This window comes from Amphiura filiformis, chromosome 11 (assembly GCF_039555335.1).
Source record: "Amphiura filiformis chromosome 11, Afil_fr2py, whole genome shotgun sequence".
Classification (NCBI taxonomy): Eukaryota; Metazoa; Echinodermata; class Ophiuroidea; order Amphilepidida; family Amphiuridae; genus Amphiura; species Amphiura filiformis.
In genome coordinates, this window is record NC_092638.1 from 61,234,135 (window position 1) to 61,254,409 (window position 20,275).

The following is a 20,275-nucleotide window of genomic DNA, read 5'->3' on the forward strand; positions in this document are numbered from 1 at the left end:
CATCAATGAGTGCTATCTACCTAAGATGACTTCGTTGATGAGTGCTATCTACCTAATATGACTTCATCAATGTGTGCTATCTACCTAAGATGACTTCATCAATGAGTGTTATCTGCCTAAGATGACTTCATCAATGAGTGTTATCTACCTAAGATGACTTCATCAATGAGTGTTATCTACCTAAGATGACTTCATCAATGAGTGTTATCTACCTAAGATGACTTCATCAATGAGTGCTATCTACCTAAGATGACTTCATCAATGAGTGTTATCTACCTAAGATGACTTCATCAATGAGTGCTATCTACCTAAGATGACTTCATCAATGAGTGCTATCTACCTAAGATGACTTCGTTGATGAGTGCTATCTACCTAATATGACTTCATCAATGTGTGCTATCTACCTAAGATGACTTCATCAATGAGTGTTATCTGCCTAAGATGACTTCATCAATGAGTGTTATCTACCTAAGATGACTTCATCAATGAGTGTTATCTACCTAAGATGACTTCATCAATGAGTGCTATCTACCTAAGATGACTTCATCAATGAGTGCTATCTACCTAAGATGACTTCGTTGATGAGTGCTATCTACCTAATATGACTTCATCAATGTGTGCTATCTACCTAAGATGACTTCATCAATGAGTGTTATCTGCCTAAGATGACTTCATCAATGAGTGTTATCTACCTAAGATGACTTCATCAATGAGTGTTATCTACCTAAGATGACTTCATCAATGAGTGTTATCTACCTAAGATGACTTCATCAATGAGTGCTATCTACCTAAGATGACTTCATCAATAAGTGTTATCTGCCTTAGATGACTTCATCAATGACTAGATCGACAATTTATTTTGTGGTGATACAATTTGTGGGCACTGAAAAGAATCATATTTTCAGCTCGAATTGCAAAACTGCCAAAATCGTGTATTTTATGCAAACCTTTTCAAAAGTCGTATAACTTCAAAACCCTTTGGTTTCAGTTACCTTAAGGACATTTTTTTACGCATTCATAACAATAGATTGGTATAGGCCTACTTTTATTTCAAATAATAATCTGATAATTCTAAAAAAATAACATGTAAATTTAAGTTTTTGTCAAACTCGACAAAATCACAAAAAAAAAAAAACGCATTTGCTCCCAGATATTGCACTCCATAGTTTTCTAACTTGCAAACGGTGATTATTTGTGATATTATCAAGCCTATACCACTTATCATGGTTTGATGATAATAAAAATGCTAAAATACCCATCACATTTGAGCATAATTATGGTTCCCACAAATGTATGATAGTTCTTAATAAAATACAAAAGTAATAGTACCATTATTTTATTCAAATCTCATTATTAGTTTTATGGATATCTGCCTAATTATGCTAATTAGGCTTTATCGCATTTGAGTGTGCTGATTATGTTCGTACTCGTGGTACTAAATCAAAACACATTGACAAAATATTCCCATCTTCTTTTTGAGAAATTCAAATTAATAATTATTGATTATGTTGGAATTGTAAGTCATTTTTAGGAGTGTACGTAGGCCTACATGTATTACACGTCCAGGGTAGCGCGTCACACTCCCACATGGCAGAATTCGCCATGCATGATGGTAATTCGAATCCACTTGTTCTTCAATAGCCACGCATTTTGTTCCGACCTGTTTAATACTAGTTTTGAGACGCATAATGGGCCGAGGGACATCCGATTAAGGCTATTGAGACCCGTGGGGGAGGTGGCACTCAACACAAATGACAATTTGTGGTATGCTCCCCCGGAAATACCCCTATGACCAAACAGAACTCCGAAAGACCCTTGATTTTTGTTGATTTCAGCTCTGAAAGGGTTTTCAGGCGATTTTCAACCAGAAAGCCAAGAAAGACCCTTGATTTGGACTGTTCGCAGCTCCAAAAGTCCCCATTTTACTTGTTCACAGCCTCAAAATTCCGGGGGGAGGGGGGGGGGGGCCATACCCACCAAATTTTGTTGATGTGCCCCCCCCCCCCTCCGGGCCACATATTGCGCTTGTAACGTGATATGTTTCGTTACCCCGATTGTTTACGAATGAGGGCAGCTGAATTTTTGTCAGGTTTTGATTTCAAAACGCACGGTTGTACTGTTTGTCAATACCAGGCCCGTACGCAAGGGGGTGGGTTCGGAAAAGTATACAAAAAGTCCCAAAATGTCAGAATCCGGTTTTTACGCTTTTTTGGACAAAAAAGGTCAAAATTTTGTCCACTTTTCACAAAATTGTCCACCCCTTTTGAAAAAAAGTCCACTTTTTCAAAATCAGCACCCCCCAAAATGAAATCCTGCATACGGGCCTGGTCAATACGCAAGCTAACGACTAGACTACCATGTTCTTTCAACACATAGGCCTAGGCCTATTCAAGTGCAAGCCTTAAAATCGGCTCCTTTAGAAAGCAAAAATTACGGGAGATATTCATCATTTTCATGATTTTCTACCCCGGCATCTAAAGATTTATCGTCATATCATATCGTGCATAGCACATACACGTGTATATCGATCCCGGGTATTGATTTTAGTTTCCCTGCTGTGCAATGTACCGGCGGTAATTATTTACCAGGTGATGTCGGTGCGCGGCTCAGCTTAGAGCTACCATTTGAATTTAAACTGGGTACTATCATAATTTACATTAGAATCACGCGTTCAGTCAGGCGGCGGATGACATGATCGAGCCGGCAACTTGTGAAACCGCCTACACCACATTTCGCCATAATACATTCTAGAAACGCTTGCTGTTAGAATAAGAAAAATTTTAATGCTAATTTATTGCACATTCTAGGGAAGCGTGGTTACCTTTTTAAAATAACCGAGTGAGAGGGTTTTCAAGAAAATATTTTTCCTGTCAAAATTGAAGCATCCTCTGTATAAAAGAAAATATGAATATTAACTGCACATCATATATGCAAATATATGTGATGCGATCAAGCAAAATCAGTCGGAACTCGCAAATATTGATTTTGAGATATAGCCAAACAAAGGTAATATTTCCTTTTCTTTCCTATTGTTTTGGAAACTCTATAATTGCTCATATCTTTGGAACTGGTTGTTCAAATTCAATGGAGTTTTCTGCAAAATGCAGCTTTGTAAATGCTTTTTACTATTTTGTAAGAAACTGACAATTTAATATTTCCGAGTTCCGACTGATTTTGCTTGATCGCATCACATATAACGATTCGTGATACCCAATTGTGGCACATTTGATGTCGTTTAAGAAGCAGAGAATTTTATTTCAATTTTATATAGGCCTACGCCAAAATATTTTTTAATTGAGCAAGAATAAGGATAGAAAAAACGTTGAAAATCCTATGTGAATATTACATTAGACCCAACCAAAGATTACTGTTTCGTTTTTATGGTAATCTAATCTTTTATTTCCTGAAAAAACATTTTGGGTCTAATGTCGAATATTCACATACTTGATCAAAACATCGAACGTGTATACAAGAAAATGGTAGGTTTTCCTCTATAGTATTTTACTGACCATGGAAATGTACTGAGACACAAGCACGTGTCAAAATCGATATAATGTATTGTCCATATAGACGCCCAGTTATCATGTTTATTGTTGGATTTTTTTTGTATAAAACACGCAGTTAACAATAATTGAGCGCTAATAATACACATAAATGTTTTTAGGCAAATAAAATTCCAAAATATGGTACGTTTTCTGCCTTTGCTTGTCACGTGGTAGGCCTATGTTGAAGTTGCGATTATATCTTCAAATAAGTTTCAAATGAATTCCAACAAGACAAGTGGCCGATTGGTCTAAGGCGCTGGGTTCATAGTGTGTCCAAAGCAGTCCGCCGCCGTGAGTTCGAACCTCGCCTCCGCCAAACTTTAATGAAGTAAAATTAAAATTAAAATTTTACTTTAAAAAAATTTCATATTGGGGAAATGTGACTGGCAGAATTTATGTATGGCGTGGAGTGGTGTGGAAACCGCCCGGCCGTATGGCATTTTCCAATATAGTCGGTTAGTTTTGTGGGGTTCATTATCGAACCCCAACGGTTTTAGCTTGTATTTATATTATTTATCAACATAGGCCTATTTGTTTGTGATATTTCAAGCGTTTTAAAATTTCAAAATAATCCCATTCAATTACACGGTTGACGATAAAAATTTACTGAATTTAGAGAATGCAATGCGGCCACCACCTGCGTTCAGTTGAATAATTATTTGGAAGGAATATTTAAAACAAATCCGAACAGCAGTCTCAGTGTGGGAGCGGTTACCGTAAAATTGGGTTACTTCGGTCAGCGGGGTAACTTTGGTCGATCTGAATATTCTTTTTCAAATGGCCATATTTCCAAACAGTAATATTGTTTTTAGTCAGTATTTGGTGTCAATTTGTTAAGGAATATATCTTTGGAAGAAATCATTATTTTTAACCCCTAGGGCACCCTTAAAAAATGATAAAAAGATTTTTTTTTTCAACTTCAAGGTATAGAAGGGAACCCTAATGTCATAAAAAAGAGATAGTTCAAAATATAATTGGTTTTGTTGGGAGGCATGGTTTAAAAACTCCCAAAGTTACGCCTTACGGTACAGAATTTTAGCGTCCTGTTCTGTGGTTCAATATTATAGGTGTAATTTATGCATAAGGCCGTATAAAATTAATGTTTTGGTTCTCGTCCAGAGGACTTTCATAAATTGATGAGGAAGGGAGGTGTTTTTTTTTCAATGTAAAATTAGCATTGTTAGTAGTTTTCGGTCTTCTCCAACAGTGCTCGAGGAAACGACGAGGTCCATTTTTGTCAAATGTGAGATTCTGAGGGATAAACCCCCTAGAGTACTACAAGAAGACTCGGAAGTGATGCTTGTTCTCTAATAAACTTATTTATATGTAGGGGCCTATGAAGATTTCATAAATCATTCCAAAGTCTAAAAAAATTGAAAAATCTAAACAAAAAATCTGACAAATCCCAGAAATTGAGGAGGGAGGGGACGAGAACCAAAATATTAATTTTACACGGCCGAAAGAGGAATTGGGTTTTGGCGCTAAGCATTTAGAAGGGGACGGAGGGGGGGGTAATTATCCAGAGACCGGACCGAACCAAGATCTCAGCACGCATAGTATAGGCGCTGGAATGAAATAGCAATTTTCTTCATTTTACCTCATTTGTTTGGTTCGAAATTAAAAGGGGACAATATGATCAGTGAACACTAACCTTTAAATCCGCATTTAAGCCTATTTTTCTATGCAAAGCATAGGTTTAGTGTCCCGGTTTAGTGTGCGACCCATGTTTCTGGATTACGACAACACTGTGGTACGGACAGAGGGCGCTGGTGGTGGGCGGTCCTATTATATTATGGGCGTAAACCACCAAATAACTTTGAAAAGCACGTAAAAATCAACTTTTTTAAACGGCGTTTTCTACCAGGCGTGACAATAATTATGTTTTCACTATTTTACGTCATCCCCATATTAATTAAGGACAGAAATTTTACTTAAGCTTCAATTTTGGGGAACTTTACATGCTCAGTTTTTATTTAAAAATGTTGAAAAGCGACGCCGCTATTTCAACGCCAAAACTAGCATTTAAACTTGTTCCGTTGATCAGGGCCTACTTTTCTTGTGAAAGCGATAAAATATTTGTATAATTAATTTCATATCTATTTTAATCATTAATATCTATTTTAGTCATTAATAGGCTAGCATCTTCGATTTAAATCAGAACATGTCAACCTTACGAAGAACATGGTCCCTAGACATCACGTCGTCTCCAATAGCATAATACTTTTAACCGGAACTCATCACCATTGCACCTTTCGCGCACCCGGTTCGCGCAGTGATTTAGTGTAATACGCCCTTATATTTATGCGATTGCCAGTCTCCACCCCATTACCCCGCGATACGTGTGTGCAATAGGGTGGCAGTTGCAAACACATAAATACAAAAAATTGCAATAGGGTGGCAGTTGCAAACACATAATACAAAAAATCAAGATGAAATTCTCCCGGGAAATTCTTTGGACGAATTGAAAAAGGAAACATAATATGAACCACAAAATTATAGAGTAATTACAATTAAATTGAAATAATGTTTATGTTAATTTTTGATTTTTATCATGCCTAACACCAGAGATTTTATAAATTGTGTAAATAAGGAATTAAATATATGACTTTTCCCCAATCAGTAGCAATCGATCATGAACGACTCATTTAAACACATTTGAGTATTTCATTATTTCTGGCCAGCCACTTTGAACAAAGGGTGGCTTAAAAATAATGCAACAACTAGTTTCCCATTTATTTTTTTGTACATGGAATAATGCGATGCGACCACGCAAAATGAGTCGAAACTGCCACACAATTGAAATATTTACCTAGTAGGTATGAGCTCATTTAGGCTCATTTTAATGTTTCTTAAAAGAAACATCAAACTACTTATAGGCTCTATTAAATAAAAAGGAATGGGGCGCCCAAATTATGTGAGCTTGGACGTGATATGGTGAATTCCATGGCATGGTGTTTAGATTTGGTCCCGGGGATTTGGTATCATAATGATTTTTTCTAGGGAAGAGTAGAAGATGATCAAATGCAAGAGAAATGTGTTTGATTGGGGAAGGTGTATCACAGGACCGTTTTGGATGAAATAAATTGAATTGGAATGAAGCTGTCGTGTCAATTTGCGATTATGTGGGGTGGGGGAGTTCAATTTTGGGGCATATTGTAGTGATGATATTGCTTTGGATATTGAATATTGTTGAATTTCGTTATGCAGGGGGGTATATGATGGATAGGGCCATATAAAATTAATATTTTGGTTCTCGTCCAGAGGATTTTCATGAATTGATGAGGGAGGGAGGTGTTTTTTTGTTTTCTTTTTTTTTTCAATGTAAAATCAGCATTGTCGGTAGTTTTTGGTCTTTTCCAACAGTGCTTGAGGAAACGATGAGGCACTTTTTTTTTTTTTTTCAAATGTGAGATTCTGAGGATAAACCCCTAGAGTACCACAAAAAAGACTTGGAAGTGATCCTTGTTCTCTAATAAACTTATTTATATGTATGAAAATTCATAAATCATTCCAAAGTCTAAAATAATTGAAAAATCTATAAAAAAAATTAAAAAATCTGACAAATCCCAGAAATTGAGGAGGGAGGGGACGAGAACCAAAACATTAATTTTATACGGCCTAGTATAGAAGAGGATCTACCCCTATGTTGACCAAAAGAAAAGTTTTTATGAATGTATAACGTCTGTGATACATATACATCATAACGTCTGTGATACATATAGCCTACATCATCTACTTGCTAATACACTGAAAATCTAATAGAGATGAAGGATAAAAGACAATTACAGAACATTCATTCTTCATAAAAGTAGCTATATGGGTATACAATGTTTACAAGATAAGAACGTTAATGTTTTGTACATGAACGTAACATCTTTGATACATAGTTGTTAACACACTGAAAATCTGACTAGAGATTTACAATTTGATGATATCCAAAAGAATACTTACTAACGTAGCATTGAAGAATTAAAATAATTACAGAACTGTCATTTGTTAACATACACGTAGCAATGATTAACAATGTTGAAAATACAAACGTAACGTTTTGTTCATAAACATAACATCCTTGACACATCTAGGATCCGCATAATGTGTTGATTAATGTCATAAACAGTCACAAAAGATATTGCATTTGGAAGAACCAGGCTTTTCAATTACTATCAAAACTGCTGGGTACCAAACTTTTTGATACAGCTTGTATAGTAATTTGTTCTAATTCCCATGCAAAAGGAGCCAGTTGTTTCATCCTTAAAACAAATAGGCTACACCATAATTTCCAATTACCCCATGCAGATAGATAAGACCTTGGTAAGATAAGCATGTTAATTGTTATTTCACTATCACTATCTTGATCTTGATAAGATGCCTGACTTTGAAACTTTGGGTACAAAAACTCATACTCTGCAAGTTAGGTCAAATTTTGCACTATGATTGTTTATTTGAGGTTATTGGACTATGCCATTCAGATTAGGCTATTGTAGTCCATAGTGTTGGTCACCGTCTATCGGGTTCTAAGAGGCGGTAAATTGGTTACAAAGGTCAAAGTGGTTACAAAGGTCAAAGGTCTCGAATTATTTGGTGTTTTTACAAATCCATTAATTTTGTCTTTTAAACAAAGAATATACGCACACCATTTTATCCTGTGCATAACAGAAAACAATAATAAAATAAAATCCAAGCATATTGTGGTTTTATTTCTGAGCAAGGGCATAATTTTAGCAAAACAATTGCGGAGTAAATCTAGTAAGAGTGAAATTAGAAGCTTCTCACAAACTCATGCCTATATTGTGGGCCGCCTCCGTAGAGGGCGCCCCAAAAAGAACCTGAACATTCAAAATTACGTCGTACTTGTTGAGGGTATGTTTTGCCATAGATTTTAAATGGTTTTGCACACGCTGAGTTGGCCCATAGAAAATCTATGGTTGGCCCTAATACTCGTTAGGGTGCGTTTCGAGGCCGCCTGAGCATGGTGCATCCAGCACGTAATGTACCGGTAAGTGGCCCCGACATCTGAATACGAAGAATGTCCTTCTGATCATCCAATAATTTAGATTTTTTCCAGCCATGGCTTAATTCCGAATTGTCACCTAATTTGGGTGTACTTTGTCTTGGGTCCAATCTCTATCATGGAAAGTTTGCTATATCTTTCTAAATATAATGATTGTTTGTTCTAGATTTGTGTTTTAGCGTTTCATATTTGAAAGAACTAATGTTTAATTGCAACATTTCGAAACTACAAACCCAAACTGGGTGCTATGATGTACAAGATTGGGCTACGAGTATGCATTTTACCAAGTTAGCAATAGGTATTTCCTTCATGTTGCCAATGCATGACTTTCTTTATTATACTCAAAAACGGATTTTATTATACATGTACTAGAAAGTTGTTTACGTGCATATAGGCTCCTTCACAGTCGGTTTGTGTTGTGTAAGTTTACAACTGAGCCACATATAGACTGGGTTGCCGGGACTACCAGACAAAGAATCTGTTTTTTGACTATAATTTGGCCTCCTATCAGTTTTACTGATAAGATGGCTAATTGATTTGACTATAATTTGGCCTCCTATCAGTTTTACTGATAAGATGGCTAATTGAAAATAAACACTTATTTTGTAAACAGATAATGCTCTGTGGTTATTTATGGATGGAAACTTAGGAAATTGCTATTAATGAAATAATTAGATAGTGGCTTTGGTTTATACATTTTTGGTACGTGTAGAGCAACCGGGAATCCCTGGGATTGAGTAATCAGTCTTTTTGATTAGGCCAATGAAAGTCGATTTTGAGTTTCCCGTCACCGCCCTCACTTCATTTTCTGACCCTCATTTGAATTCATTATTGTGACTATTTTTAATATACTTTTGAATCTCATTAGGGCTAAACATCCATCTTCAAGTGAGTGAGTGGCAAATAACAACACATTTTACATTCGTGTTAGTCATATAACGAAAGGCAGAAAAATAATGAATAATGAAAAAGTTACCTCACTTGTTTTCAGAAATTATGTGACGGGAAACTCAAAATTGACTGTTAGTGGCCTTATGATGTGATTGTAACTACCAGTAAACTATACATTGCGAATAAATATATCTAAAATTAATTACCATGCTTCAATATCATATCAAGTTACTGATAATAGATAATTGGATTGTCATGAAATGTGGTTGATATGAAATCCCTTAATTAACCAGCAAACATTCTTAAGGTTATCTGAATATAGATTGTTGGATTGTTGTAAAACTCAGAGGATGTGATTTCAATTGAGCCGTTTGTTACAAGTATGAATTAAATGTAGACCAATTTAGCACACATTTTCCAATTCAGCTTTCGACATGAAAATTTTGAGTATTTCCTAGTATGTCATTGGTGGTATTTACCAATAAATGCCAATATTTCGCACCCGGTTAGTTGTGCCAAACATTCAAATTTACTAGCTTCCCAAGTACTTGCAATGCAAAATTATGAAACATGATCTTCATCCATGGCGTTGTCTTTTTAAAGACATTTCTTGTTTTCAAATTCGCGATATTGATATAGGCCTAGAGTAGACTGGGGTAAATTGGGACACGGGGTAATTTGGGACAGTGATTTCGAAAACACTTTTATACCTTAAAATAATCACATTTTGCCCATTTTGCAACAAAATAACTTTGATATAATGTCTATTTATATTTCCAACCAATTAAAAGTACCATTCTTCATTAAAACAGGAACTTCTGAGGGCCGAAAGCTTAACACATCAAAATCAATATTACATTTTGTTTTCATATCTAAGCAGAGGTCACGACTTGAGGTTAAATAACTAAATCAATGGCCCGGATTAGTGTTTCTCAAATTAAAAAATAACTTCTAAGCCACCTTTTCAATTAATTAAAGTAAAAATTGTAACTTTTTTCTTCGAAAATTATAAGAAAAGTTTTCTTTTAGAAATGTGTCAAATTGGGGTAAAATGGGACGCTATTGATTTACTGTGTGCTAACTCGCACTGTCCCATTTGCCCCAACAAAAAATCCCATAGTAAATCAATGGCGTCCCATTTTACCCCAGCTGTCCCATTTTACCCCAGCCTCTTTACAGCAACAATTTCGCAGTGGGGTAAAATGGGACGCCTTAAAGACTCCTTAATAGAATAATGAAGACAGGGGCTGACGGGCACCATTTTGGTGTGAAACGTAAGTCTACTGGACTCTTGGTGATGTACATTTTGTTTTGTAGTGGTTACTTGTCGCAAGTTGTCGGGTATTAGTATTATAGCCGAGTAAAATCTGGTGGGGCAAAATGGGACATTAGGTGGACCAATTTGCCCCACTTCCCCCTATTTGATATTTAACAGTCGACGAGCTCGGTAGACAGACGGTTCGGCGTTCCACGGTAGGCCTATACCCAGGGGCGTATAGCGGTTCATTTATTTTTTATTGGGGAGGGATTTTGAAAAAGTGGACCTTAAGAGTACTTCGTACGGTGTCTGATCTCCGCCAAATTCCCCCTTTTATTATTTATTCCCCGATTTTTAATTACCCCACCCTCTTTTGCAAAATACTTCCCCCTTTTTGTAAATAGTTATCCTTTTTACATCCTCCTTTTGGGGTTGGTACAATTTGTGACCCTACTTTTCATACCCGACTTTTCATACCCCACCTGACCCGACTTATTTTTAAAGTTTTGTTAGATATTCGCAGTTTATTCCGTTGGTAATCAAATATTAAGCAAATACCATACACATTTCCTTAATATTATTGATAAAGAACAGCGTTTTCAAGCATTTTCTCATCTCAAATTTCAAAGCCTCGTTCAGCCATATTTAGATACAAAATTGTGATAGGTATTGATGAGTTTTGAGCCCTGTGCAATTCTAATCGCCTGGACTAAGGGATTGTTCAGAAATACTATGGGGTGGCAAAATGGAGGGGTCAAAAAGTTTTATGTCTTCAAAAGGGAGTCAAAAAGTTTTTGCTCCTGATAGGGGCGGGGGTCAAAAAGTTTTAACAAGAAAATACCAAAGAACAAGAACATAGGCCTACAACATTTCTTTTTGGAAGCTCGAAGACTTTACATTTATCCAGTCTCTATAAGAAAAGAGTATACCGGTATGTATAATATTCCACTGATAATACCGGGTCAAAATGATGCAACCGACATTTTTTTCGTCTTTGCCCCGAAATTTATATTTTTCCACTGACCACAGAAAAATTACGCCCCTGATAAACAAGTCTGATAAAGCACTAAAATCTTGAGTAGGCCTATGTGCCCAGATGTTTCTCTCAATTTCCCTTTTTGTGTTATTTTTATTTAATTATTGGTTCTAAGAATGAAACATGAAAATATTAGAATGCAAACAATGAAATTAAACTTCATACAAGTCACCCTATAAAACTTGCATGTTTCAGTGTAGGAAATAGGCCTAAAGGCCTATAAATTAAAAAAATGTACAACCATTAAACTTAGTGTATACTTGTTATAATGTAAATTGGGATTGTGATCGTTATTGCACAAATCATAAGTTGTTTTTTAAATTCTTGGAAAGGGTTGATCTAAAAGGTTGTGTATGTCCAAAGATGGGGGGTCAAAAAAGTTTCAGGTTCTCTGGAAAACTGTGCACGTACGTATGTCGTAAAGCCCGTGCGTTGATACTCAAACTGTTGAGGTAAGCACGTATATATGGAAGGAAGGAAGAGGGGGGGTGGGGTCAAAACTCCCATTTGACTCCAATTTCCAAGTGCCCAGCCCCCCATGTTCTGAACACTCCCTAAACCTGGTTATAAAGTTTGCTCAAGCCAATCAATAAGTGTTTGCTTATATCACAATGCATTGACCAATTAAGCCTTGATATGCTAACTTGATTGAACTTGCTTGGAGCAACTGAGCGGTACACTGAAATCAATACTCAATTAATCTCAAATGTTGGTAGCAGTGAAAGGGCTGAATAACATGCAATGACAATATTGACGTTTATAATGTCACCATGCGGACAGGTATACTTCCTCATGAAAAGGTAACTTATGAACGACTGGTTTGGAGATTATGGCTGCGCACGAGGAAGGGCGATGTTTATAAATAATAATTTCTAAATCATAATTTTTCACCAATTACACTGATTTAGCCTTTTCAATTCGGTAGACTTCATTTACACTTTATTTAGTATTCATTGAAATATCTAAAATGATTTATCATAACGATAAAAAGTTGGGTCAAGTGGGGTATGAAAAGTCGGGTATGAGAAGTAGGGTCACAAATTGTACCAACCCCTCTTTTTGTTCACGCCAGTGAACGTTAATACCACTTGCACCCACATCTCATTTGCACAGTTTATTCCTTACATACGGTACCATGTGTCTGGAATAGCTATTGTTATTGTAACCCACCAACCATGTGGTTAAGAGGCTAGGAAATAATTCCTAATAGGCCTATCTCATACACTCGTTTGTGTGCCTTTATCTAATCCTGCTACCCATGTCAATTACTATTTAGTACATTTAATCCTGAGTGAGGCTGCTCAGTGTAGGAATTTTTAAGCCTTTTTATTAAACATGTTTGCAATTGGCTTAACAGTCATCACATGCTGATAATACACATAGCTGATTGATACAAGATACAAGATATTTTATTTTCCCATAATTCACATGAAATAACACAAGTATAAATTTTAAAAACAAAGGCAATATCAAACAAACGAATTATGGAGGGGATGACCAGAAGGCCAGTAAGGCCAGAGGAAGTCACCCCCCTTAACAAAGAAATGTTACCATCAAAAGAAGTAGGCCTAAAAACAAAACAAAGTATAACAAACAAACGAGAAACACAATGCTCAAGAATTAATCATATTTTGAGATCAAGTCACGTTTATATATCTTACGGAAATGTTTCAATGAATTTGCCGTTTTTATTGAGTTTGGCAATGAATTCCATAATATTGGACCAGCAGTACGAATGGCATGGTCAGTAAATGTTTTGTTGTTCTTGAATTTATCTGCGTTTCTCGTTTGGTAATTATGAATATTGGAACGTAGTGTAAAAAAACCATCAAATACGCCCGGTAATTCATTATTACTGTACTTGTACATAAATACCCCCAATTAAAGTTTGTAGGTGTCTGCAAGAGTTATAATATTGTATTTGGCAAATAAGGGAGCAGTGTGGCTTCTATAATGACTATTTGCTATTGTCCTTATTGGTCAGTATAATTAACTTAACTATAATTTATTTACTTAGTTATTAGGCATATCTGTATAGAAACCCATTTATAGGCGATTTAAATAACTACACTGCACAAAATTAAGCTCACTAATCTATAGTTATTTGAATGTTTATTGACTCTTGTAATAACCAAGCAATGTGCGTATAAACATATCCAATGTATATTATCTTTTACAAACTATTGGTGTTCATTAAGCTGGATATGAGACAAATATCCATGACAAAATCTAGCAAGACCACAATGTATTGTAATTTGTTTACTTTAGTGATAAGGCATGTAGCATCAAAACTATTCAACAAAATAATTTGACATGCAGTGTTCCTGAAACACATTAGGCGATTTGCTTCCAAATAAAACTTCTTTTAAAAAGGAACGGGGCATCCAACGGGAAATAGCATCTGATGCATGATGGGCTGATACAGTAGACATTTTCATGTAATTTTCTTTGTATAATAGCCATATTTGTTTCCTGGAGGTATAGCTTAAAAATCTAAATGCAAAAGGAGGTTTTCTGAAAAGTATTTTCCCAGAGTCAAGATGCAAGTAGGCTATCATTTATACCTCAAATCACTTATTTATTGTCAAATAAGTGCAGAGTAGGTTTTATATGAAAATTGAAAGTTAGACCAAAGTAGCTCAAAGTACTATACACCTGTTCCGTGAACTTTGTCTTTTGAAAGACAAATTCTTGTTATGACATTTTTCAATAGCATGATTATGTGTATTTCACTGCTCCATCCCACTGTTGTAATTTCGTTCTATACCAGAACGAAATTCAAATTTGACGATATTTTTGCTTAACGAATTAATCTGCAAGAAATACATCATTTATGTATAGCCATGCAGAGTTTCCTCTCTCTCTCTCTCTCTCTCTCTCTGTGTCAGCCGGTGGCCGCGCTGTGTATTAAACGCTGCTGTGGTCATCACAAGAGCACGCCATCTCACTCTATCTGGATGCCAAGTGCGTTGCACCTTGAGCTACCTTGCATTCCTTGGTTAGAAACCAGCTTCACGTCATTAGTCCAAGATGTTGGTTGCAGGCCCGTACGCAGGTACCGGTACCTCCCGTCCCGCCCTCCCGTACCTCCTATCCTCAATCTGCTGTCCATCTATCACAAACGCATCACTTTTCCGCTCTCTGTCTACAACCATTATTTTTGTCTTCTTTATGTTCAGGAGAAGGTGTTTTTCTTCGCTGGCCTTATTGATGCCCTTCAAAAGATCAATCAGCTCTATAATACGGCTCTGCTGCTACAAATAAGAGTGGTATCATCGGCGTACCTCATGTTAGTAATTCTGGCAAACTTCACTCCACCTTCAAACCCCCGGCTCCAAAGCTGTTCTCATTATGTCTTCAGATGTTATAGGTTTGGTGATAGCACACAGCCCTGTCGATATATGTCGTAAGCCTTTTCCAATCTTGAACCAATCAGTGCACGTGTCCCCACTACTTGTTCTGATTGCCGATTCTTGGTCTCCATATATATAAGCAGCTGATCAGATCCACAAAATGACTTGGGAAACCCATCTTTTTCATAGTTTCCCACATGAGGGTGACACTCAAAAGCTTTACTGATGAAGCACATGTAAAGAGGAAGTCTATACCGGGGTCTATGCTCTCTGCATTTCTCAATCACATTCCTGATATTGACAATTTGGTCCCTAGTTCCCCTTCCTTCACGAAATCCTGATTCCTGCCTGCTCATCAGATATTTCTTGCTCCATTTTGTTCTTCATTCCTCTTGATGATGATCTTCAGAAGCACTTTAGATCATAGGTAGGCCTATAAAAATTTCAATTTTTTTTTAGAAAGTGGGGGGCATGAGGCTGTGGATCACGAAATGCCCTCCGGGAATGCCCTTTTAATTTTCCAAACTGAGTGCCACCTTTCCAAAATTTTGGCCTAAAAGCCTCTGCCCTTAGGACTTGAAGTTCCGGTGAACCTTTTTGGCCGTGGCAATTTTGCTCTGGTATTTTTTTATGCAATACGCCTGAAAGTTATAGACTACGCACATAATGGAGTACATACGCCCTGTGCAATATCAATTAATTATTTCGCTGGTCTTGCTCAACTTTTTTCCCACGTAAAAGAATAGCGATTCTCTTGTCAACACTGTGAACGTTGATCTAGCAATTTCGATCCACATGTTTTCCAGTGTTTGCCATTGCTAGGAAGTACATCGCGTCGGACATTGAAAGCTACATAAAATGGCAGCAATTAAAGCATTAAATCCCAAAGCCGAGGTTGCTAGAGCAGCTCAGGCGCTTGCAATTAACACAAGCGCTGCGAGAGGACTTCAAGATGTTTTACGAACAAATCTGGGTCCAAAGGGAACGATAAAAATGTAAGTTTTTTTTGTTTTGTTTTTTGATTCATGCATTTTCATTTTGGTTTGGGCTTGGTTTTGCTGCATTTTTAATTCCAAGAACTGCTATACCCCATGATAAAGTCAAAAGAGACCAGTGGAATGCTAGACATTATGCGCAATCCTATCAGGTATTTTAAAAAGTCAAGACGTGTTTTTACATGTGAAAATTTCAAAGAAAAATTTGGTAAAATATGGGAAAAAACCTGTCGTGCTGTTGAATTCTGCACCTTTCCTTTGAAAATGAAATCTAGCAATAGATAAAATGTTATCATATGATCATAAAGGTATTGTAATTGTATCCAAAAGTTGTAGAAGCACTTAAAACAATTAATCAAAAATGGTAAAAAAATGAAAAAGTTAATTTAAACCAATAATAAGCCCTTTTGTAGCGAGATCAGCTGTGCATACGTCTATACGATGATTTACGCATTTCATTTGTATCTGTTTGTGTGTAAAACTTAGTGAAAACAACTCACCATTTCTCATCCTTTCAAAACTCCAAATACAATAGGAAATTATTTTTACGGAGTTTAAAGATGAAATTTTCCGATTATGTAAAGTTTTCCACAAAAAAAGAACATTAAGCGTGTTTTTTAATGTCATGAACTTGTTGAAGTTCAGAGCTGGAGTTACCACTGTAGTGACTCGATCAACGGGACGCCATTTTTTCGTCTGCTTGAAGTTGAAATTCACGAAATCTCGATTTGGATTTATCCACGAGACTCCACGAGACTTACCTGGACCAGTCCTGGATGATGTCATCAGACTCAGTACACCGGTCGATCTTACCGCTTCCGATGTTGATTAAGATACTTCTTGCATCGATCCGAGATGCGGAAAAACCAATAGTCATTTTGTCCCACATAAATGAATAAATAACAAAAACCCCGATCCCCGGTGGACTCACCCAAAAGGTGACGCCACACCATATGATCGTCCCTTATCCTCCTTGGTCTCCGACTGACACAGACGCGTGCCTATCGATTGTTCATAGCACTGTGTATCAATTTCTCGACCAAAGGCGAGATATACGGTTGTAGTTCACACCTTAGGTAAAACCAAACCGGTATTGTTCGCCTGAGGATAGTTTTGACGGCATTTTCTGGCGAAAAAGTGACAAAAAACGATCCAAAACTTAGCTACATATCGTGCCTCCGTTTATATACGGGACACACGAGCAATTCAAAATGGCATTTCGTTGACGCCATTCATTTTGTTTCCACGTAAAACAACCATTGCAGCCTGTAAGTTACAATAGATGTTTGTACATACACATTGTATTTCATGTACGGTAGGTTATTGTTGCTATGTTAGGGTGATTACTCTATCGTTATGTCTTCATTACCGTCCAATAAAGACAAGTTAATCAGATATTCATACGGTGGGGATTGGTAGGGACCCGTCTGACATTTTAGTAATAAAGCTAGCCAGTCCTTACTTTACCCCTAACGTTAGCGACCAGCCTCCGTGCTCAGGTTTGCTTACTGGGCTTGAGTCGCGTGTTGGGGGGTAGCCCCCTCCCTTTTCTCCTCGCTTCGCCTCGGCCCTGTCGGGCTTGCCCTTCCCTGGTGACGGAGCGGGACCCACACCGCTCTGTTTCACCCACAGGGAGTGCTCACGATCTTCTAGATGTCTTTCTTTTGCTTAGGACTCTCCGAGTTCCAGCTTGACGATTGGGATAGGCTCCGTCATCGCCATAAGGCGAAGAAGAAATCTACCAAGGGCACTGGTAAGGTCGACACGGTGGATTCTGCTGTGACAGCCCCTATGTGTCATGGCAGGTCTGCTTAAGGGGCTCCGGTCCCCGGACAAGCAGGCGGTTCTTCGGGACTGCTAAGCAAGCGTCCAAAGGCTCAGCAGCCAGCGAAAAGCACTGACTATACGTCGGAGCAAAGTAGCAGGCAGCAGAGCGGTAACCACCAGCGGAAACCCTAAGCGGGTTTTGCAGCAGGAGGATACCAGTCGACACGGTAGATTCTGCTGTGACAGCCCCTATGGGTCATGGCAGGTCTGCTTAAGGGGCTCCGGTCCCCGGACAAGCAGGCGGTTCCTTCGGGACTGCTAAGCGCGTCCAAAGGCTCAGCAGCCAGCGAAAGCACTGACTATACGTCGGAGCAAAGTAGCAGGCAGCAGAGCGGTAACCACCAGCGAAAACCCTAGCGGGTTTTGTAGCAGGAGGATACCAGCCCTCTAGCGAAAATCCTCACGGGTTTTTAGCAGGAGGACACCTGTCTGTTGCAGGCATGTCACGGGCTCAAACAGCCACAGTAGTAGCAGCGACGGGCAGCATGCAAGGGTACCCGGGCTTGCCTGGGTTGAACCCTAGCATGCATGGGTTCAACAGAGACGATACGCTGCTAACGCTGTGGGTGTAGTCTTAGCAGAACCAACTGGGGTTGTCACACGGCAGCGTTCCATGGCGGGACCGCCGAGTGATACCCTGGGCCCTAGAATAGCTGCTGGCTGTCCACAGGGACTGGCTGGCGATTATTCAGGGGTTGGGCTCGCAGTCTCTCACGGGACAGCGACCCAGGTGCATTCGGTGGCAGCTACAAAAGGCGAGCTACGGCTTGACTTCAGTGGTAGCCGCTATGCACCCGCCCATAGCTGCCGTGAGTGGTCCGCCACACACAGCGACCTTGGGCGAAGCTCTAGAGGGTACAGTAAGTAGCTTGAACAGCCTAGCTGATCAACAACCCACTTATGTCCTCGAGAGCCAGCGGAGCGTGGGTGATCCATTACCGTCAATGGGTCAATTACCCTCTCTTGATCGATCACTGTCAAATCAACAGGGCATAGCTCCATTGATTGACGCTGCCTATTCAGGTGGCGAGGTGATTGATCGGGGTATGCACGCTCAGCTACCCGTGGTACTAGGCAAGCTCCCTCTAGCCAAGGGACAGCCGGTATAGAAGGGTACCCATACACGGCTTGATCCCTTGCGGGGAACGCAGTGAGGCATGGGTACAGTGGTACACAGCCGGGAGCCCTCACGGGCACCTACGCTAGTACCGCGCCGGTACCACGCCAGCACACAGCTTGATCCCCCAAACAGGGAACGCAGTGTGGCGAGGGTACAGCGGTCCACAGTTGGGAACCCTCACGGTACCCACGCTGATACCGCACCGGTACCGCAGCACTCGCCTTAGTCGCCACAGTCTCTGTGGCAACAAGGGGGGGGGGGGGGAGGCGGTGCTGGTACTGCAGTACCATGGGGTTACCCTGGTGGCGGATCCTTTCAGGGTCAGCTGCCGGCGGGGTATGCCCAGTGGTACCCGCCGCAGGGTGTTTCTTCCACGGCCTAGTACCGTGGCAAGTGTCGCCTAGCGATGGCCACGCAGTACCATCATCAGCTGTTGACCAGGCCAGCCGGCATGGGGCTAACCCAGATCTTGATCAGGGTAGGCCCTGTGCTGCTAAGCGCTAGGACGACGGCTGCGAGAGCATGCGGACCCAGTGGTGCCATGGCGGATACCTCAGGGTCTTGCGGGAGTACTCCCTCTTCTGCTGGCAGGTAGTCGGCGAGCCACACAGTGGTTATGCCTTCTTACCCGCTTTCAGATGCCCGTCCTCAGTTACCGTCATCATCAGAGCATGATACGGATACTGTGGGCGAGGGAAAGGAGTCGGAAGCTGAGTCCGGTAGTGACATCACTACAGTCTCCTTCCCCGCTGCCCCTGCGAGGGGAGCAACAGCACTGATCTTCCTCCGGACACCCCTAAGGGGGAGTCCATGGAGGAGGACCAGGGATCCTTTCAGTAGGATGCTCAGCTGCTGCTTCCTCACAGGGGACGCCTGCACTCTCATTCCCGGCAAACCTCACGGGTAGATATCGTGGGGCTGTCGAGCTCAGTAGAGCTATGGCGCTGCGTGCTTGCACGCTTCCTCTGCGTGTAACGCGGGAGGACCACGAGACCTACCTGAGGGGATCCGAGAGGGACCCAGATGTCGTCAAGCGTATCACGCCAGACAACATCTGAGCTCTTCCGCATGAGGTGAGCCTATTAGCGGTGCTAACAGCTAGCCTCAACGAGAGCTCCATGGGCCTAGCCCATAGGGTGTCCACTCAGCGCGGGGAGGGGCCTGCCACTCCAATCGCTCAACAGCGATGGAAAGGCAGGGTCCTTTTTCTCTTTGGATGCTTCTGCGCTACGGCGGAGG

At 39.6% G+C, this 20,275-nt stretch overlaps 1 protein-coding gene across 2 annotated transcripts in view; it reads left to right on the forward strand.

Annotated features, from left to right (window-relative positions):
* The window catches only part of LOC140165105 (T-complex protein 1 subunit zeta-like), a 328,487-nt gene that overhangs the window by 288,618 nt on the left and 19,594 nt on the right, over positions 1 to 20,275 (forward strand). For both annotated transcript variants that reach the window (XM_072188533.1, XM_072188532.1), the window contains exon 2: positions 15,930 to 16,089. In XM_072188533.1, coding sequence (XP_072044634.1) covers positions 15,953 to 16,089 — 137 coding nt within the window. In that variant the 5' untranslated portion in view covers positions 15,930 to 15,952. The remainder of the gene's footprint in view (positions 1 to 15,929; positions 16,090 to 20,275) is intronic.